Source organism: Anser anser (genome assembly GCF_964211835.1).
Source record: "Anser anser genome assembly, chromosome: 6".
NCBI lineage: Eukaryota > Metazoa > Chordata > Aves > Anseriformes > Anatidae > Anser > Anser anser.
The window spans coordinates 25,459,533-25,481,607 of NC_139726.1; the positions used below are offsets into that span (position 1 = coordinate 25,459,533).

The 22,075-nt window shown below is 34.2% G+C and overlaps 2 protein-coding genes and 1 long non-coding RNA gene across 11 annotated transcripts in view; 1 reads left to right on the forward strand and 2 right to left on the reverse strand.

The window, feature by feature from the left end:
- ITGA4 (integrin subunit alpha 4) overlaps positions 1-18,595 on the forward strand; it is a 37,879-nt gene extending 19,284 nt beyond the window's left edge. For both annotated transcript variants that reach the window (XM_083842803.1, XM_083842804.1), the window contains 14 exons: positions 1,690-1,844; positions 4,413-4,562; positions 5,720-5,796; positions 8,447-8,594; positions 9,247-9,345; positions 9,782-9,861; positions 10,205-10,291; positions 11,417-11,507; positions 12,210-12,317; positions 13,044-13,163; positions 14,546-14,665; positions 15,158-15,256; positions 15,449-15,568; positions 16,383-18,595. In XM_083842803.1, the coding sequence (XP_083698929.1) occupies positions 1,690-1,844; positions 4,413-4,562; positions 5,720-5,796; positions 8,447-8,594; positions 9,247-9,345; positions 9,782-9,861; positions 10,205-10,291; positions 11,417-11,507; positions 12,210-12,317; positions 13,044-13,163; positions 14,546-14,665; positions 15,158-15,256; positions 15,449-15,568; positions 16,383-16,475 (1,547 nt within the window). In that variant the 3' untranslated portion in view covers positions 16,476-18,595. The remainder of the gene's footprint in view (positions 1-1,689; positions 1,845-4,412; positions 4,563-5,719; positions 5,797-8,446; positions 8,595-9,246; positions 9,346-9,781; positions 9,862-10,204; positions 10,292-11,416; positions 11,508-12,209; positions 12,318-13,043; positions 13,164-14,545; positions 14,666-15,157; positions 15,257-15,448; positions 15,569-16,382) is intronic.
- Positions 414-14,538, reverse strand: LOC310902019. The gene is made up of 2 exons (XR_014586410.1): positions 13,755-14,538; positions 414-12,535 (listed from the first exon to the last, which is right to left on the reverse strand). It is a non-coding gene; the product is annotated as an uncharacterized lncRNA (long non-coding RNA).
- Positions 18,596-19,735: 1,140 nt separating the features above from the next.
- The window catches only part of CERKL (CERK like autophagy regulator), a 57,338-nt gene continuing 54,998 nt past the window's right edge, over positions 19,736-22,075 (reverse strand). For 6 of the 8 annotated variants that reach the window (XM_083842848.1, XM_083842842.1, XM_083842843.1 and 3 more), the window contains 2 exons: positions 21,273-21,448; positions 19,736-20,499 (listed from right to left, as the gene is read on the reverse strand). In XM_083842848.1, coding sequence (XP_083698974.1) covers positions 20,418-20,499; positions 21,273-21,448 — 258 coding nt within the window. In that variant the 3' untranslated portion in view covers positions 19,736-20,417. Of the gene's footprint in view, positions 20,500-21,272; positions 21,466-22,075 lie in introns of those variants that run through there. The other 2 variants (XM_083842844.1, XR_014586387.1) reach the window with 2 other exon arrangements.

A 22,075-nucleotide genomic window follows, 5' to 3' on the forward strand; every position in this document is an offset into this window, starting at 1 on the left:
ACAAGTAATTGAGTTCACTAAAATGAAATTGAGTTCAGTATAAAATGAAAAATTAAAAAATATGGCTATCTTTTTTTTTTTTTTAGCTCCTGCAACACTGAGCCATTACACTTCTATTTAATTTAGATTAAATGCACATCTCAGCTATGACTAATTGAGTTACATGTCATGCAAAAGGTAGTGATGTTAAAAAGGTTAAGAGGCATTGTGGTTAGGATGGCACCCTTGTAGATGTGCTATTTCCAGTACCTGAATTAGTTTATATAATAGTAGCATGATTAAATTCACTCATAGCTTCAGATGGTGCTTTCATATTATGATGCTTTCATAGCATCATAATAACTTGATATATAATTTTAATACATTTTTAATGAGATTGTATGTCACAAGGGATCACAAAAAATACAGTGCACTTACTCTGTGAACACTTTTTTTTTTTCTTTATTTCCCCCAAAGATTATATTCAGTTTTGCACAGGAGCGTCTGTCAAGTTTGTCTGAACTTTCCACATGCAAATATGTCTGAGCCGTTGCTTTGCAAATAGAGAGGGAATTAATGATGGATGAATGTCTTTTCTTAATGTAGAATCAAACAGATTATTCAGCATGATATTCAGATGTCTTCTAAAAGCAATCCTCCTAGACCAAGACTGCTTTAGCCTGCAGTCTTCCACTTCACAATAAAAAAGATGTTTCTTTTATAAAGCTGCTCAAGTACCTGATTGTATCATATATAAACACTGTACCATTATGTGAAAAAGAGGGAGTCCCATAAAAATTACTGAAAAATACATCTTGTAGCTATCTTGTACATAATGAATATTTTGCTTTTGGCAAAAAACTTACTTCGCTTGAAGGAATATCTATGGGAGGGAATATATTAAAAATAATTCACGGTGAATTATATATATGGTATATTAAAAATATATTCATGGTGAATGTATTCAAAATAATTTACTGACTATATTATGAAATTAAATTGCTTAAATATTCTCTATGTGAATATATGTTGTCCTTTAGGAACACATTACAGAGAACACATGTAAATGGGAGATTGTAACGTACCAAGTTCAGATCTTTTGAAATTCATTTCAAATATGAAAGATCAGCAGTCAAATTGGACTACCCTTGCTGAATTTGGATGTAAGACTTGTCAACTTAGATAGAAGAGAGTAGAGGAAATTCTAGGTATTCTAACTTTTGGCAGAAATGAGGAAGGAAAGTAATAGATTGGTAATGCTTTCAAATGTTTTTGCAGTTTGTTATCATAACAGTTCATGCTTTCCAACTTAAATAAAAAATAATAAAATTAAAAAAAAAACCAACACTGAAGTTAAGCAATATTTGTCAGTGTCTGGTGACTTAATTGTTTGTTGAAATTTAATGTCAGACCTATGAGGAACTGAAGCAAATTTTCTGTAAGCAGATTCCGGTAGAAAACTGTAACTTGACTAAAGTATCACTGATGTAAAAGCATGTATCAGAGATCAGTCGCTGTGCAGTCTATTTTCAGAGGTTTAGAAGCTTTTCAGCTATGGACTTATCTCAGAGACTTTTTAAGTGGAGCATTTTGAGACAGATACTATGAAATGTAATTAAGGGAATGAGTCAAAAGACAGGATTTCTATCATAAATTCATGAAAATGATTATACTTTTTATAACTCATTTTCCTTGGTTTTTATTTTGCAGTATTGTTTTATAATCTTAGTGTTGATGTGAATAGAAAAATGGATACGCCAGCAAGATTTTACTTTTCTGTCAATGGAACATCTGACACAACCTCTGGAAATATAAAGATTAACAGCAAGAACATTGCCTGCAAAGATCATCCAGCATTTATGAGGGTAATGTAATTTTTGATATGTATTGCTCTGTAAATCCGTTGTTCTTCTTTGAAAGCACACCTGCTGCAAAATAACTTGTTTTGTTTACAGTTGCATGACATAATTTCTGAAGTAAAATATTTGTGTTCATAACTTCTACAATTAATACCTTGTAGTTCTGATGCTAATTTAGCTTTCTCTGGGGAAGTCAGTGGGCCTACCATCTCTTCTGTCAGAGAAAATGTGCATAACAATAATAATGACAGTGATAAAGTAGGACATCAGCACTTTTTGACTTTTTTTTTTTCACTTTTTTATGGATGACATCATAGACTGAGGCTTAATCCTGTACCAGATAAGTAGTGAATGTGGTTTCCATTCTCTGTCTGTGAAGGTACAGAAACAACTTTGTTGTGGAATTTTTTTCCACAACAACTTTGTGGTAGAATTGCTTTGCAGGAGATGGCACAGAGGTAGCAGCGCTGCCACCACAAGCGGGTGTTCAGCAGCAGGTTGTTGGAGACCTGTGAGTTGTCGGCCAGGCAGGGAGACCTGTACCAACATCAGTAGTAGAGATGATGCCAGCCACTCTGCATCAGGAAGTCAGCTGTTGGTTTCCCAGAAGTAGAGTTTGATCCAACAGCAGCCATCCTTTGAAAATTAAGGATGGTTCTGACTAGGAAATAAGTTAGTAAAAATGTAGTCAGTCACCTAGAGCAAGTGAAATGCAGTATTAATGCTTGTTGTATCCCTCTAAAGGATGAATGAAGGACCTGTCTTGAAAGTAAAAATAGCTGCTGTCCGGACAAAGATAATAAGACCATTTACTGAACAAGAAAGAATAAAGTGATTTAATATATCAAACATCTTAGAAACCCACCTACTCCAGCAAAAATTTGGAGAATAAACGAGAAGAACTTGAAGTCCTAAAACACAATCAAACAAAAACTAGTGGACAGAGAAGAATCACCTTTTATTAAACTCAGAAAAAAAAAAAAAGTAGATTTATCTCCTGTAAGGCATTATCTAAGGAGGAAAAGAATTCTTTAAAGAAATACTAACGACAGGGAATATGAAGTAGAAAACGGGGTAAGAAAACAATGCATTAGGTTGCCTGTCCCTTTTTTAAAAATCTTCAAGTAGCAATTCTGTGACCTTTTAGAACAAACATCTATTAGGATGATTGGTGCAGCTGATCCTGAGCAGAGGCTGGGAAATAGATGTAATCTTCTACAGCTACAAAGAAACTGCAGGGAAGAAGTCTGCCATGTATTTTCTTCCTTTCTTTTACTTCTGTTTTGCTTATGACATCATTAGAAGCCAATTCTTCAAGATAATGCTTTGGGTTAAAATGGAAAGCCTGTGTTACCTCCTGGAAAATTACCCAGATACATCTCAATTGGTAGTTGCACCTAAGTGAATGTTACTTAAAGGAGCAATGGCAAATTGCCCACTTCCTTACAAGAGTTGTGTAAGCTAAGAGAGGTCTGACTGACAGCTGACCTTGTACAGATTGCCATACCAGCATCAGCATGCATTTGTGTAGGAGGAAAGATATGATTTGGCTCATCACCTCCTATAGTCTATCATTAATATTTTTTCTTCCATATAGCTCGATTTGCTTTGTAATTGTTAATTAACAGCAGTATAAACATCATCTTCAACCCAAGGTTTCTGTATGAAAGCTTGTATGAAACTCCTAAAGCTAAGTGTAAATGTCGAGTACAGTCCTTACAAAAAAAGCATGTACATTTTATGTATTTTAAGTAAAGAGTAATTAATAGCTAATTAATATAGTGAAAATAATATAAAGCAGATACAGAGAAGACCTTGTGGAAAATTATGAATTACATTACACGTGATTTGGTCAAAGCAAGCTTGCAGATAAGAATTAAAATAGTGGCCATGTGGAGGGACAATCAGTGTCTATCGTACATACTCAGGGAATAATTCAGTCAGGTTTGTTATTGTTACTGCGCAGTGCTTCGAGCTGTTCAGCTTTCACAAACAGAGTTTGGGCTTTGAGCTCCAACACAAGTCAAGGTTTCATATCAAAATGGTCATTTATTGAGTTTAATCAATACAGAATTGGAAGTACACAAAGGAAGAAGAATAAAATGCCATCATGGAAAGATTTAGTAGTACTGTGGGAGAACTCCTTTTAATTTGATATAGAAATACCCATTGTTTCTGTTTGGAATTATCCCACTGTTCAACTTTTTACCCTTTTAGCCTACTTTTGGCTATTTTTGTAATTGGGCAGTACAACATTTCATAGGCATGTTAGGGCAGTATAGTGGATGGAAGTAATATAGATCACTATTCAATCAGACTTTTATTAAAAATAATCTGTTATGAAATTCCTGATGCTGTTATTAAATGTATTATGGTTTTCTGCATTTCTGATTACCTCTTTCAGTGACAAAGATGTCTGGAAAAATATATGAACCATATGGCATAGGAAATTATTTTATATATTAAAAAAAAGTCCCTGTTTAACTTAGTTCTAGGGCTCCTCATAATTTTTAAGACCTATGCATACATGTCTTGTCTTATATGATTAACTCATTAGGTTTCCAATTTTCATAGAAAGATGTAAGGGATATCTTGACTCCTATACATGTTGAAGCAAGTTATCATCTGGGGCAACATATTCTACAGAAAAGAAATGCTCAAGAATTTTCTCAACTTCAACCAGTTCTTCAAAGGAGGAAAGAAAAAGATGTTATAAAAAGCAAGGTTAGTGTATGATTTCTTCTTTCAAATGTAGTAAGTAAATATTCACATTTTAATCTTTAGTTAAAAAAAAGCTTCACACAACAATAGCTTATGAAGGAATGCATTTTCTAGAACAGCACCTAATCTTTTGATCTTAGTAAACCAGCATGCTAAAAACGTGAGTAAATTTTCACTAAAATTAGTTGTTTGTAGAACTGGTAATATACCTCAGAACAATATCAAATTTCAGTATGAACTTCACTTGTAGAAATATTCATTCTTTTTTGACTACATTAGTTACTTTCCAAGATAAAAAGGAATTCTATGTTAAATACACACTATCATGTTGCTATTAATCTTGAACTGTTTCAACAGTGTTGCTGAAATATTCATTCTGTGAAGGTATTCCCAATTCTCAAATAGAAAGTCGGGGGGAAAAATGATGTATTCTGTATCCTTAAATGAATATGAAATTTACCATTTTTAATAAAAGAAAAATTAAGAGATAATTGACTTAAGAAATAACGAGGGTAGTTTGAGTTATTAACTACCAAATGTTCATAAAAATATTACAACTTTTCACAAACAGTAAGCTTTATGTAATTCAGATACAGCTGACTGTCAGAACTCTGAGTACCTGAAAGCTCCTTTTAAACGTCAGTGTTTTACTTTTCACATTCTTCCAGAGTTTTGTTTTAGGAACCACAGAGTTAGAGAGAGACCGTTGCTGGATATAGTGACAAGTGATATAAATGTGCTCTATGGCATACTGATAACCAAGGCATATACACATGGTATCTCACGATACCTACTAAGTAAAATTTGTGTAATAGAACTCTCTTCCAAAAGTTACTCTGTCATATTTTATTGTCATATTGTATTGAGACTACAGGGGCCTCAGTTCTGGATCCTCTAAAATGCTCTGCCCTTTTTTTGTACTCTTTTTAAAATCAGCTGAACATACACCCACAACTCTGACAGATTAAGCTCCAGCATGGAGGGCCTCTCTGTGGTTTTTCTCAGACTGTGTCTGCAAACGATTGAAACCAATTGTTCCTAGGGCTATTAGTTACTAGCCAATTCCAGACACTTGGTAACAAGGTGATATGTTCGTTTTATAATATGCATAGTATACTAAAGTGCTTTTTTTTTTTTTTTTTCCCTTTGGTCTTTTATAGTTTGTTTTTGCAAGATTTTGCTCCCAAGAGAATTGTTCTGCTGACTTGAGAGTTTCTGGAAAAGTGGCTTTTCCAAAGTAAGTATGGTCTGGCTTTCATTTGCAGAAAGAAGTTCAGTAAGATTTTATTTAAATTGTTCCTTAACCTTTTGAATATAAAATGAATTTGCAAAAGTAGACAATAGACTCCCAGAAATGTATGAGGAAGAAAAACCTGTTTAGTTGAAGAATGTTTGTAAATTATAAATGTTTCAGGAAATGTATAAGAAATGTACATATTTGTACATACATTCTTGCATAATTAGAAGACTTCACAGCTCATAAAGTACTACCAGCTTGACAAAAGGATAAACTTGTGTTCTGTAGTTCATACATAAATGTGCTAAGATATGGAGTACAACGCACACTCAATAGGTGGACCTTATAACTGCCAATATTTTTGACAACTCAATCATTTCTGCTGCTTTTATGAAGGTACTATACTTGCACTATACAAAGAAGATACTTGAGTTTTCTACTAAGACATTGCTATATTTATCCTTTCAATTATAAATAATTAAGTGGTTTCTTTTCTTCATTTACTTAAAAAATATTACATCTTCATTTTTATACTGCTGATTGAGACACCAGGTGGTTGAGTATTATGCGAGGTTTTGACTCTTTTTCCTACATGAATTAGCTTGCATTTTTCAAAAAATATTTTTTGGGGATTTTTTTTTTCATTTACAGCCCAACATTTTTTGAGATCCCTTTTAGGATGTTTCAATTTTTTCCATTCCTTCCAATTAGGTATTGTGTTTAAATTCTTTCATTTTGTAAGATCATTAAGGCACTTTCAAAGTATTAAAATTATTATTGTCTTGAAGAATCTCTACTACACTAAGCAATGTTTTGTGAGATATACTTCCATGTGGCATCATATTTAGAAAGTTTTAAGCCATGTACCAACATTTCAGCATACATTTTAATGATTTGATTTTAAATTACATTTTATCATCACAACCTTTTCCTTTATTCAATATTATACTTTGAAGCAAGAAACATGAGCTATTGGTGCGCAAAAACAGAAAAGTTGTATCTCTTGTGTATCTCAGCTAGTTTGGTGTTTTATGTGAGACCTGGATTTTCCTGTGTAATTTAAAGTTGATTCTACTTTAATTGAGATACTGGGTTTATCTCATAGCACAACCTAAAATGACAGCAAAAGATGATAGCAAACACACAATGCTGATTAATCACACCTGAGTGATCCTGAGCATAAGCTTTTTCATCTTCATAGATTTCAGAATAAGATGAGCATCTTTCTGTCTACTTTAAGGCATAGCCTACAGCATGACTCTTAAGCCCTTTCATTTTCTTAGGCTTTCCATAAACTTTTCAGAAAGAAAGACTGTGCAGCATTTCCATTTGTGATGTTAGCAATGCAATTTTGTAACTACTTCAAAGCTCTAAGAAAGGAAAATAGATTATAACATACCTGCTTGGCATTAGGTATCGGTAGCAGCTTTTCAGTGTAAATAAATAGGCTAAATATCTTGATAAAGTGTGAAGTATCACCTTAAATTACATTGTGCCCCTGGTATCTCGATTAAAAACTAGTTAGCTGTGAAGCATTAATTTATTTTGTCTAGACAGAATGCATTCATTATCCTTGAACAGCAAAGCAAACACTTTTAGTCTTAAAAGAATGAAATCAAATAGCAGTGTCAACGTAATGCTGTACTTACTGAGTTATGAGTCTTCATGTATACACTATCATGTTTTGTTTAAATTGCTCAGATTTTGGCCTGCTCTGTAAATTTCTAGTCTTCATCATGCATTTTTTAATGAAGAATGAAATATGATTACCAGGGTAAAGCTCTGGTTCAGCTTTGTTTAGTCCCAGATGTGCACCTGGTGCTTTTGTGTACTTGTGTGTTAAGCTGGGAGGCATCTTTGTGATGGTGTCTTGTTTATGAGCTTGGCTTTAATGCGTATAAGAGGACTGAATGCTAAGCATATAAGTAGTAAAGTAACTTTAAAACGTAACCTAAATTTAATCAAGCTACTGAAATGTTAACATTGTGTTTCTCTTTAATTCGCTTTTGTCTTGGAACCTATCTGCTTATGCAGTGCTTTTACCTTCTGTTGCTTGTCTAAGTGCCAGCTTCCTTCCCAAAGGTGTTCAGTGACTAATGCTTTGGTTTCGAGCCAGATTATCTGATAAATGTCTATTTCTAGGCAACCCTTCTGCAAGTCTTAATTAAACTTTAATGTCAAGCTGAAGTTTACTTTTAGACCCTCATAGGGTGTCTGGACTTGTAACATGATTACAGAACATTACATAGATCACAAGATAGGCACGATCATTTACCCTCCTTGTGGCCTGTGATGTATTAATTTGAGCAGATTTTGAAATAATATCTGAAAATACTGCAGCAGTAGCACATTGCTATTCTCTTCTGTAAAGGAAAGGCCCTATCCTGTACAAGCCAGAAGCACGATAGGTTTGATAACACCATTCACATTAATAACCTCAGGCCTTGAAAGTCACAGTGCTTCAGTTGACCATCATCTGTTATCATAACTTCAGTTAAGAGGATTGAATAAAACCTTTCTTAGTGACTTCCAGCTCAGCATTTTCAGAACCAGATGACATTAACTAAAGGAACAGGAGAATAATATATAGAGAATATATAGACAATAATGTATAGAGAATTTTTCACTGATATTATGTTTATTTTTATAGACCTCATGATAAGACCTATCTTGCTCTTGGAAGTACAAAGACTTTGTTGTTGAATGTTTCTCTGCACAACGTCGGAGATGATGCATATGAAACTGTCCTCCACATTCAAGTCCCTAAAGGCCTTTATTTCATTCGAGTTTTAGAATTGGTAAGTACAAGAAAATCTGTCAAAGAGTAATCCTTTGATATTTTTATTTCTCAGCCAGACATTTTCTAAATATCATAATGGATTGTTGAGTTTCCTTAGATACTGAGAATTAACCCCTCACATACCCTAAATGGCTGACAAAACCACTTTTGACATTCTTAGATGCTTAGCTACATAAACCACAGAATAGGTGCCATTTAATCAGTAACAAGATATAATGGTAAAAACTAAAAGAAAAAATTGCTTTCCAAATGTGGTTCCAGGGATCACAGATCTTGTTTAATGTCACCTTTTTTACATACAGTCTTATGAAGAAGTCACAGGTCGAATTGTTCTCACTTTGCATCTTTTTAAAATAAATGATCCCATAGTGCTCTGTGTAGAATGCTCACCACCCACACCTTTCAGAGGATGTATTTAAACAACTTAGCTGCCGGGGGGGGGGGGGGGCGGGGGCAAACTGAACGTGACATAAAGGGATGCATTAGTCAATGTAAAGATATGTTAAAGTAGTCATGAATATTATAGATATTCTGTGTATGTCAGTGAAAAAAAACAAACACCTATTTTAGACAAAAAACAACCAATTTTAGTCTGTGCGTGTAATTTGAAAGAAGTAATTTTAATCACTAGTAATTTTCCATTATTTTAGGAAGAAAAACAGATACATTGTGAAGTATTAGACAAAGAAATTCATGTAGTGAAACTTGAGTGCAGCGTTGGCTATTTGTACGTCGATCAAAAATCAAAGGTAAGCTATGCATGAAGTTCCTGCTTTAAAACACCCTACGTATGTTACTGTGATTTCACAAAAAAAAAAAAGTTTTGCAAAATCTCCCTCATTCCCAACTGATGTCTGTTATTGTGTTGGTATCTGAATCTCCCTGCTCCTTTTAAAATTAGTTACATGAACACTCTCTGAATTAATTAAGGGACAACATTCTTTGTATTGTGTATCATGTGATTGTGGTTGGCATCCTAAACAAGTTGACTAAGGCTATGAACAAATGTGTAAAGCTAATAGAAAAGGACTGGAAGATGCAGAAAGCTAGTTTTTTATTAATCTGGATTTTTTTTAGAAAGAGCAAGAAGTTCTAAATGAATTTAATAAAATATTTTGAGTAAAACTGTGTTAAGCCACACTATTATTTAATATAAACTTTTTTTTTTTTTTTTTGGTTCTGCAGCTGGATTTTAGTTTCCTCTTGGATGCCAGCTCATTTACCAGAGCAGATGACGACCTCAGTATCATCGTTAATGCTAGCTGGTAATGTATAATAAGAAATGCTCAGTGAAAAATACTCCCAGCTTTGGAAAACAGAATAGAGAACACTGGAAAGACTGCAAGAAAGAGCATCCATTCCAAAATCTGTAGAGAAAGGGAAATTACAAAACAAAATAAAAACAAAATAAAAAACACCCTACTTAAAAATTAGGTTTCTGCCTGTATAAAATCTTTTAATGCATTTTAATGCGTTTTAACACATTGTTATCAATAAAATGGTTTTGTTTTAATAAGCTGGAAGATACATTTAGAATTTGTTGATAGAAATAATGCATAGCATGCGATAATGCATTTTATACTAATATTCCTCTCACCATTTTTATAGCAAAAATGAAGATGGAAACATGTTACTGGATAACAAGCTAACCTTAGCTGTACCTCTGAAGTATGAGATTGAATTAAATGCTCATGGGTAAGTCAGCTATTGTGATACCTGTATGTCCATAAAACGTGTTTTCTTACTATTCTGAATTCCCAAAGCTTTTAAGCAGAGGCATAGGGTAGCTGAAAAATCCTGGGAATGAGATGGCACAGCTATTCTGGAGTCTGCCCCATCCACTTCTAAGGTTTTTTTCCAGTATTGTGGGATGAGACCAATAGTATCAGTGGTGCTTTGGATTTGTCTCTTAATTGACTAGTATTTTTTGAGAACTGGAATATTTTAAATAGAAATAGGCATTTCTTTAATAACAGCATAGCAGTACTATTTCATTTGGTTTTCTTTAAACAAAAGTTTTTTTCAAAACTGAAGAGCTGGGCAGGATGTTTACATCAGTTTCTACAAAAAAATGTGTGAGAAACCTCACTGAAGGACTTAATCGCACACACACAAAGCCACAAAATAATTTTGAAAATGTGCATAAATAGGGTCTTACACACTGAGTATGATAAATGAATGCTAATCTAAGAACTAAAATAGATATTCTGTCAATTACTCCAGTAACAGATGGCATCAGTTACTAATTCTAACACAGTGAGTTTTGCAGCTGTATTTTACTTGACTATCCAATTAAATATCTCAGGAAGAAAACAAAGATATATCAGACTTCTATAGCAACTTTCTCTAGATGCCTTTTATTGTTCCTCTGGAACAAACAGTCCTGAAAAATGCAAATTAATTTTGAAAACTTAAGATGGAGATGAAGATAGAACTGAAAGCCCCTAAGGAAACAAGAGATACCTCAGCTGGATGTTGAAGAGAAGAGCAACCATTTCTCACAACGTTGCTCCTTCTGCTCCATAGATGCTTTTCTCAATGTGAAATTAGACTGTTACGTTCCATGCCTTGTTTACCATGGACCGTATTCTAGATTTGTTGTGGTGTGTTCATGGAGATTAGTTTTTGGTTTGTAACTTCTGATTAATCTGCCTTTTTAAAAGAAACTGTACAAAAATAGAGGCCTTCTACTCTGTTCCAGGCTTTACTTAACTCAGGTAATTCTTTTCTTAGAATTAACCTTACTGGAGATGGTATGGAGCAGAAAGTTTTGCTAATGCTGTATACCAAATCTATTAAATAACTTCTGAACTGTTTTAGATTTGTAACACCAGCTTCGTTTGTTTATGGAACAAATGAGAAAGAATCACCAGTTACATGTATGGAGGAGAATATCAACTTCACTTTCCATGTAAGAGCTTTTCTTTGTAAACCCTATTATCCTCGTTTTGAAGATTAATGCTTAGATTTTCAGTGTACATAAAAACAGTCTGCATAGTCAATAGGGTCAATAAGTTTTTAGAAGTACAAGGGCAAAAAGCAATTTTTAAGCATTAGTGATGCAAAGTGGCTGTTAATCTGTTTTAGGACACTTGTTTGGCCTGGAAAATCTTCCACTGAATGGTCAGAAAAGGAAATATGCATGCAAAATTGAAAGTGGTAGCGCAGTTCTGACTTGCCACTACTTCCATTAGGAAACATTTTTAAAGGAATTATGTTAGAGTAAGCAAAAGAAACTAGGAGCTACTTATAAGAGGATCTATAGGTATCAGATTTGTCTCCAATGGATTAAAAGCAGGAGATAGACATTAATCTCTTAGTTGTTTTTGCACATTTTCCCGGAAGGCAGTCTGTATGACCTTAGGGAAGTCATCAGAAGTACATACCACTCATTTGGTTCAGAGAAGTGAAGTATTCAGTAAGCCTGCAGAATAAATCAAGCAACTCATCTTTTTAAATATTACAGCTCCTAGCAGAATTCAGTTTCATGTCAGCATAACAATGCAGGTGCTACCCAGTTCTGTAAAGCTCATATATTTTGTATAAATCTGTTTGTTAGTTGAATAGCTACCATGAATTAAATCTTCAATTGTATAACATTCTTCCCCACAAGGTTATCAGTGCAGGACCAAGTATGGCTCCAAATATAAGCTTAGAAATAATGATACCTAATGCTTTTCCACCCAGTGACTTCAAATTATTTAACATCTTGGATATCAAGGTAAGCACAGGTTATTTAGTATTTTATCTGTATGAATTCTAAGAAAACCAAGAGCATAACAGGACTAGCTACAATTTGTGTATTAAATTTCTATTCCTTTCTTTCAAACCTACCTAATACCTTAGGTTCTTATTAGAGTGCCATTGAATTCAGTGAATCCATCTGTGCAGAGCTTGGTCTTTGGCATCCATCTGTGTTTTGTGTTTGCCAGTTTGTTCCTGCAAGTAGCAGAGTACAGTGTATAAAAAAAAATCAAAGTATTTCTGCGTTGGATAACTCTTTAAAGACTAGTCCATCACCCTTAATTATTTCATATCAAAATAGACGCTTATTGTTATGCAGAACATACAGTACACAGTCCTTCCTTTGTATAACATTAATACATTCATAAGAATCAGCTAAAATAGGGTACAACAGATGCCTTATGTCTATATATGCCTGCAGTAGTTGACTCAAATGAGCACAAAAAAACTCAAGACCCTTTCTAGCTTATTATATTTCCTTCCAAAATATTCTGTGTAACTCAGTGTAACAGGGAAATGTAGAAATATGTTAGCTATGGTGAAGCAGAGTGAACAAGATTAGGATGATCTTCAGCCCCATATATTTTAGAATTCTGAAAGTAAAAGTTGCCTTCTTTTTAAGCTCTTGCTTTTCAGAAACTTGTCATCTGTTTATTACCTGATGTTTAAAAGCAAGCAGTGATTGTGTTATTTTTATTTCCAGACAACAGTTGGACAATGCTCCTACAATAAATATCCCAGAAACTGTAATGCGGCAGAAAAAAATGGAAATATATTAAAGGATGTTGTCACTTTTTTTTCAAAGGCAGCTAAGAGACACATGGTAAGGTCTATCTTTTGTAATCAGTAGCAACTGAATGACTGTATGAATAAGCCTAAAGATACTGGTATATCTTATATAATGAGGTCACCAGAGCAATCTTCCAAGGATTTGTGCTGGGACCTGTGATATCTTCAGCATAGTCATAAGCGATTTAGTGGAAGAGGTGAGAACTGAGGAGAGGAAGTTGATTACTGCCATGTCACTGAAATGGGTATGGATGACAGGCACCTAGAAAGAACTGCAGAAGTGTTATGTAACCGAATGAGTGGGCAAATAGAACAGCAGATGAAATTCAATGACAAATGGAAAGTTATGCATATGGAAAGAGTCTTTACTGTGCAGATGATGCAGATCAAACATTCGTTGCCTTTTCAACATCAAAAAAGTATCATGAAAGGCAAGTAGTACTCATGGTGGAACTTCTTACTAAAGGATATTGTGAATGCTAAAAATAAAAGTGAATTCCAAAGGAGAACATACAAGTTAATGGGACTGACAGTCATTGAGTATTACTGAATATATGGAAATCATTTTTGGCTCAGGAAGCTCCTATTAAAAATATTTGGGAGGCTGAGACAGTATTGTACGTACCTGGCCTGTTCGAGTTTATCCCTGCTGGTGATCAGATACTTGACTATGTAGTCCAAACCAGAAGAGCTGTTCTAGTGGTACATTTCCAAGGGTTTGTTCTCATGGAATTCTCCATGTCCTAGAACTAGATAATAAAGTACACCTTTAATACTTTCATCTTAAAAGAAGCTAGACATTTGAAAAATATTTTAATGTGGGGCTTCAGGCAAGCATACTACAGGAACATCAAACACTGCTTGAGGGTGATCCTGCCCTAAAGTATCAAAAGTATTTCTTTCAAATAAGAACTTAGGCATTGCAGTCTTGGACAAAGAATATATTCACGTAAAGGCACGTGGTTTTTTTTTTCTTCAAAGCTGTGTGAAATAGTGCTAGCTGTCAGTGTATGAATGCCCTCTCACACTATAGTATTTATGAAATAATCAATTACACTGCTTTTGTATCGTAGTCACTGTCATATATCATTCTTAGTATAAGCTAATTTGAAATAACTGTAAAAACATATACATATAAACAAATTATTACAATCACCATTTTTCTGTATAAAAAATGGCCCTTTAAGAAAAATGACCTGTTACGTTCTATAACAATTAGGTTGGTACCTTGTACTGTTTCTTTAGCACCTAGGATGAACAGTTCATGGGTTGAGAGTGGGATGACAGTAAAGAACTACACTGTGACCTTTAAAGAACAAACATAGAGCTTTTGATTTAATCAGTTCCTGAGTGTCTTTAATATCACAAAGATAAAATTGATAAACTTGAGTTGTAATCTTTCCCTCCCCTCTACAGTACTGCATGAAAAATGACAGTCTCTGCTTACAAATACTTTGCAAGCTTGGAAACATGGAAAGTGGAAAAGAAGCAACCATTCAGTTGCAGCTGGAAGCTACTCCTTCACTTTTAGAAATGGTAACGTGAATTTTTCATACTTACGAGGCATATTTCAAGGCGTATTTGTATTGTCTGCATATAATTATTTTTTTTTGGTCAAACACTAGCATTAGAAAACGATAGGCAGTACATATTTTATCTTTTCAATGCTAAATTTAAAAGTGTTATATGAAAGTGCAAACCACCAAAAAAGATGTATTTTAGATCACTTAATTTTATAGTATATATTACTTTGCCTATTCTAGCTGGGTTATGTAGGATTGGGATTTAATTCCAACTCATAATTATGCTTTTCTAAGAAAAGCAGCATGGATGTGGCATTAAGCAAAACCCAACTGGGCTTTTTTCCAGGTTCTGGTACTAATTTGTTTTGTGATCAGAAAAAGGCATGAAGCCATGTGTGCTTGTGTGAGATTCTGTTTCTGAGAGCAGCTGTGTTACCATTTTTGCTGGGTAAGAATTAATGTGTTGAAAAGATATGTGATTTTTTCTGTTGTTGTTTAAAATCAGGATGATGCATCAACATTGAAGTTCGAAGTCAGAGCAACAGCCTCACCAGAAAAAAATGCGAAAGTTATTGAACTACACAAGGAAAAGCAAGTAGCATATGTAAGAAATTTCTTACTGAATCCATGATAAAATTGTTAAACTAGAAAAAAACAGCAATTGTGGAATTCTGTACATATCTATACACAGACAATGAACACAGTGTTAATTATTTGAGAATTTAACTCATTTTCCTAGTTTGTTTTAGCATCATTTAGAAAAAAAACAAAACTAAACTTATTTTCCACTTTACAGGTCTATTTAGAAGGCGTGCACCACCAAAAGCCAAAATACCATGTTACTCTGCTAATTATTGGAATAGGCTTAATAGCTGGCGTTAGCTTGTTTTTGCTTCTTTCATTTATATTATGGAAGGTAGGTTTTCAGTATTTCTCAGTTGCTCTCGAGTGAGGAATTCAGACTGTTGGTGGATCTGTAGATCTGTTAATGCAGCTTTAAAAGATAAACAGTATTTTAGTATGATCTGTTTTTTCTATAAAAACATAACTCCTAATGTACTGTTTTTTTCAAAAATACTTCTCCATTTTCCTTCATTTTATCATTTTATCACCCCTTCCCGTTTTTTTCTGCTATCTATTGTTTGTAAATGATTTATATAATTTAATATCAAATGATTAGTTTTTGTGGGGTGGTGCTCCTTGACACATGATCAATAATCATCTACAAAATAGTTTCTTGCCAGAGCAAAATGGTTTAAACTGATGCATAAATACTAAAATATCCTATGATAGGTAAACAAAGAAAACTATGAAGGAAGCAGCTTCTCTAACAAATAATTAAAATATTGCTGCCTTTACTTACATGCAGACTTTCTCCATTCATCGTTTTTCCTGGCAAGTGTAGAAATGAAGCAGATTAAACTGGAATGCCTTTTTACCATTTCACATTAAAAAAAAAAAAAGGATTATATGGACAGTTCACAGTCCACTTGTTCTTACTCCTCACAGCAGGAGAGTATAACCCATCCCCGAATGTTAAAATTAAAACCAACTCCTTTTTAATTGATGAATAACAATTGATTACTTGGTAATGACAAAACAATGGCATATACCATCCATTCGAAAGCACCATATATATGCTTTTTATTTTAGTTCATGTTATGCTGTTTAGATTTGATAACAAAGATTTGCTGACATACACTAACAGATTCCAAAATTATGTATTTCAGATTGGCTTCTTCAAAAGGCAATACAAACTGGTCACTCAGGACAAGAACGAAAGAGACAGCTGGAGTTTTACAAGTGGGAACAAAGACGACTAAGAGGGCAAATAAAAGGTCATTTTGAAATGAAGAATTAAGGTTTAGGTTAAGTCACAGAAGAAACACCAATGAAATGAAAACAGGTCGTGAGCTCACTTGCTCTTACAAAATACACTTTATTTTCTTGATCTGTATGGAAGACTACACCTTAATGTACAGTTATTTTTCTAATATGAAAATGGTAAAACAGTTTCAGTTTTGAAGTCTTAATAATATTTGAAATACCATATATATCTCATCTCTGGTTTCAAACATCAGAACACTAAAGATAAAGGGAAGAATAATTAGTTACAGAATGAAGAGTTCTTAGAAAGTAAAGTTTGACCAATCTTAGAAAATTGGATCTCAAACATAATAGCATGAATTATTCTATTCATTTTCAAGTTTCAATAATATTTTGTTTAGACATTTGAGAAGAAATCCCCCCTCATTTTGCTTTGACAATTTTACAAGGGTAAGGTAGCTTAAACCAATAAAAGGACCATAAGTAGAGTGCACAGATGTAGAAAACAGCTATCAGAAGCTCTCTTGGGCTTCTAAAGGTAACCTCATAAGCTTGGCTTCACAGACACAGCTGCAGTATTGCAGAGACTTAGACAGCCAGGCAAGCCAGAGCCAGGAAAGTCAAAGGTGGATTTAGAGCAGGGAATTTTGTGTGGTTACAGTACACAATCCTCTCTCAGCTGTAGAAAGAATAATGTATTGGAGATCATAATTTGTAGCCATTTTCAATGAGGTACTTACAAAAATGACAGAATGAGTTGTCCTTTCCTTAATTATCAGCTCCATGATGTTTTGGACTTCTGCAGTGAAATATTTCTATCTGAGGTTTGTTTGTTTTTTATAAGCAAATATTTATTTTTATTTATTTGAAGATTTTCTATACTTAGCATAGTAGTATTTAGTACTGTTATTCTTCCAGTATCTGAAAGACTTCACATGACAGAGAAACAGATGTACCCAAAACACTCCAAATGCCAACTGTACTGGGCCAAATGTTATCTTTCAATCCTCCACCTGAAAGCATTTAGTAAGTCATTTGGAGAGCTAGCTTAGGTTCTTGTGAAGTTTACAGATAAATACCATCCAAACTGGCATCCTCAGAAGCCACGCATCGGAAAGGCAAATGACGGAATAGAAACATGGTTCAAATCACTGCTCCGCTACTACAGAAAGTTTCTTCAGCTGGATAAGTTTGCACTGCCACCTAGCTTTGGTGAAATAAATAGTATAACCCAGGAAAAAAAAAAAGTGACTGCTCCCCAGTTCAACTGGACAATGTACCATGTCATCAATAGCTGGATCTATTGTAACAGCAGTATGCAATATGGCCTTTCTTGCCTTGTCTTTGAGTTTCTGAACTGCAAGGAGAAACAAACGTAACATGTACGTACACTTTGAAGCTGCACCATCACATGGAAATTAGCCTGCAACTCAAAAGCAATACTTTGTGCCTTCAACAAGCAATTTTTCTAATGGAGTGTATTTGGTGCCATAAAAGCCAGATTGTCCACAGGTTCTAAAGGTATTGGGGACCATTTTGTAATTTCCTTTCACTTGATTTGATGCCAAAGTTGTGGTTCTAAAGTACGCTAAAGTAACTTCTCTCTTTAAAATCTTCGGCACATTAAGGACAAATGAATGTTTATGTATTTAAAAAGAAAATCAAAATAAAGTGTGAAGAATTAAGTATTTTCTTGCAAGTCTATGAAACGTATACAAAATGTTTATCTTCCGAATGGCTTTAGTGAATTTTTGCACTTTAACCAAAATATTTTTGAAGAGAAATTTGTTTGATATTACAGCATATAAATATACCTCAAATACTGGAAAAAGCATTAAAATTCTTTTTAGTACAAACAATGCAAAGAAACAAAACTAAAGCATCTATCTTTGAAATAGTTTACATAAGCCAGTAAATGTGATAATGTTGCCTTGGAATGTTTTCTATTCGGATTTGATTATTAATGTGGAAATGTTGGTTGCCTATTCTTAGCATATAAAGCAAAAATTCGATTAGCTGTTATAAACAAGACTGACAAAAAATGAATGTACAGGGTGCTGATGAAGGCAAGATTATAAAGCATCACTCAGTTTCACTTGAATAAAGAGGATCCCAACAAGTTACGCACATGAATGCTGTTTTTTTTGGTTTTGTTTTCAAATTTTGTTAATTTTCAATTGTGTAATAAAAGCAGTTAAATCTACTGCATGTAGTTGGAATATTTTTCTCAGACAGCTTTATGAAGTTTAGTTTGAATCGCCATGAATGTTAAAATATTTGATGCAATATAGTATCAATTATAGGAGCGTAACTGGAGACTACTCACTGTGACTTGGAGAACAGGTATCAACTGAAATGGGAGGCTCCACCTGGACGTCATGAACATCTTCTTCCCCATGAGGACAGCTTGGCTTTGGAGCAGGGGCTCAAAGAGATTGTGTCATCATCACCACCCTTGGAGGTTTTGAGACCAGACCGGATGAAAGCCCTGAACAACCAGGTCTGATCTCATAGCTGGACCACTTGGAGCAGGAGGTTGGGCTACAGCCCTGCTGAGGCCTCATTCAACCTGAAGGATGCTGTGACCCTGCTCTGTAGTCACTAACTCCAGTGCAGAGAAGAGAACTGTAGCTGCAAGGTTCTTTTAACAATTGCCTATGAAACAAGCATTTTATTGACGGATTGCAGCCTTTACTGCCAGCCAGGTTTGTCCACAGGAACTGTATGAGATTTCCAACAAGTAACAGCTTGTTCTTAGAACACAACTAACCATCTGCAATACTTCAGGAGCATCACATGTTCATCTAGCTTATTTATCACCAGTAGGAATTTTTCACAGGATTTAAAATCAAGTAAAATACAGATCCCATGTAAAGGCTTACACCCTGATTTAATAAAATCTTAAACAATTGGATTTCACATTATACTTAACTTCTTTCCAAACAAATAACTTCAAGCAACTTCTTCCAGACATGAGATAGCACAGCTTTCACACCGTTATGCATCAGCCTTTTTCTTAACAATTCACAGACAAGTGAACACAACTACATGCATTACCCCTGTGGCCCTGCAGACAGACAAACTCACCAGGCTGCTACTTTTTCATCATCTCAAAGGAAAACAGTTTTCAGAAACAGTCTTAATTTGCATTCATCTCAAATAGTTGTAGTAAAGTTATCTAAAAAATCACTTATAAAAATATTACCAAAGTATTATAAAAATAGTTACCAAAATAACTCAGTTACCAAATAACTCATTTATCATAACTTTATTCTCAGCAACAAAAAAATATGCTTAATATCCCTCCAGTTCTCCAATATCTCCCTTCTGTATACATTAAATATTGTTAAATATTTATCTTGTACAAAGAGTAGTCTTTAAAATAACTTTCAAAGAGAAGCTGTGTAACTCATCAGCATATCCTCTTTTCCTTACTGTTTGACTAGAAAAAAACTTGAAAGCAAACATATTAAAGCAACATTAAAAGTGATACCTAGAAATGGAAATCCCTTATCAGAAATCCACATTTTGTCTGCATTTCTATATTTCCACTCACTAGTTCTATTTGAACTGAGTAACCCGACAACATGAACAGCAGCCTTAAAAATACCTCATATTATATTTATTGCAGAAGCTTGAACAATTTTAAAGAGAAAAATCACAGTTTGCATCTATTTTGATGGACATTTTTAGAACCCAAAATTTATAAAAGAAACCCATATAATCACTTTTCGTTTTTTCTTGTTAAGTCTAATAATGCTTCTTTAAATATATCTTGATAAAAAAATATATATAACTTGATAAAAATTTAAAGCCAGAAATACTATAAACATCCCTTTTGCTACAACTGAGTTCAATGAGTTCAAAACTGGGACTTTAGAAGGAAGTGCATACGGATAAGAAAAGGGCTCTAATACAGAATGTGCAGTGTGTCCCTTCTATATGCAACTGCATGTTGCTTTGGAACTCTCCAGGTCATCAGTGTTCACTCCATAGAGATTAATAAGTTGAGGATGCACCCTGTGAAGTGAGGAAATCAAACTATCAATTTCATCAGCTCTTGCAATGTTTTTTTGTTTTTTGTTTTTTTTTTTTTTTTGGAAAACAAGTATGCCTGAATTGCTATATGGAATAAAATTGGGTGAATTACATTTTGAGAATTCCTACAAGGTAACCTCTAAAAGTGTATATTATTTTCTCAGTCATCCTATAATATGATCAGCCTTTTATTTTACACATCAAACAATGTTACCTCAACTGATCCTTCAACTAATCCTGTGTACACTGCAGAAAAATGAGCTGCCTCTTATTTATTTCTACCGATAGTCCTATTTCCCCATGTATTAATATTCTTTTTTTGATCCTACATAGGGACACTATTCTCAAGCAGCACTATGTTTCCCACAATTGAACAACTGCATGTTTGCGTTAAGGTTGCAAACAGGGCTTTCCAAGCAGCAATCCTCATACCCAAACAAGCTCCTCCCAGGACTCACCAACCTTTACCTACATCTGTTCCCCTCAAAGAAACAGAAGGGTAAAGTAACTTGCAGAAAGGGAAGGAGAGGAGCTGGAAGGTACTGAACCACAAGAAAGGAGAGGTCTCGAGGGCATAACAAACCTTTCCAGAGATAGGCACAAGGCAATATGGCAGAGCTCTAGCACAGTGTTAATACTACTCTTACAGTATTTACAATACCCCATTTTGGTGTCATTTGTATTTAATATACATATAAGATTACAGTACTAATCTATTATAGGTATACTGTCCATAATATAATACTTCGCCTTACCGAACATGAACTTCTGATGCTTCTTCCATTAAGTCCCCATCTATATTCCAAGGGTAATTTCCTTCTGCAGAAGTGGCATTCAAATATGTATTTTCTTTGGCATCAAGCCCACTTATACATCTTGGTTGCAGTTTTACTTCTTGAACTGTGTAGGTCTCAACAAAGGGAAAGTTGAACTAAACCAAACACAAATCTATGTCAAACAAAGATGAAAGCTGTAGGTGATAGTTTAGCAACAAACTGGATTACTTGAAATTAAAAAGATTTCTTTGGGGGGGGGGGGGGGGGGATGTTCTTAAGTATATGAAAACACAACTCTAGCTTTGACCACTTGAGGTATTATATATTCTGGCTAACATTTATGGTTTAACACACTATTTTTATCCTAAATAGTGCCTCAGGAAAAAAAATAAAAATAAAAATAAAATTGTTCCATTTACATTCCTGTATCAGACTTGCTCAATTTACAGGTGAGGTGGTATATTTTTCACATGCCAAAATGGCATATGCTTTCAGAATACATGAAAGTAAAAGGAGATTTTTTCCTATCATCTGTTCATCATTGCCAGTAAACCCGCCCTCAATGAGGCCAGTCAGAATTCCAGTAAATGGTGATATTTAAAGACTTAATCTCTAATTTCTAACTATAATTTTTAACCATAAAAGCAAAGAAAAGCAAAGCCGCCTTCCTCAAAGACTGTAGCTATGGCATAAGTGGAAAACACAAACTATTTCCTAAAGGCATCTGTTAGTGCTGTCACATGGAACTATCACCACCTCTCCTCCAAACTCTCTGACTGCTG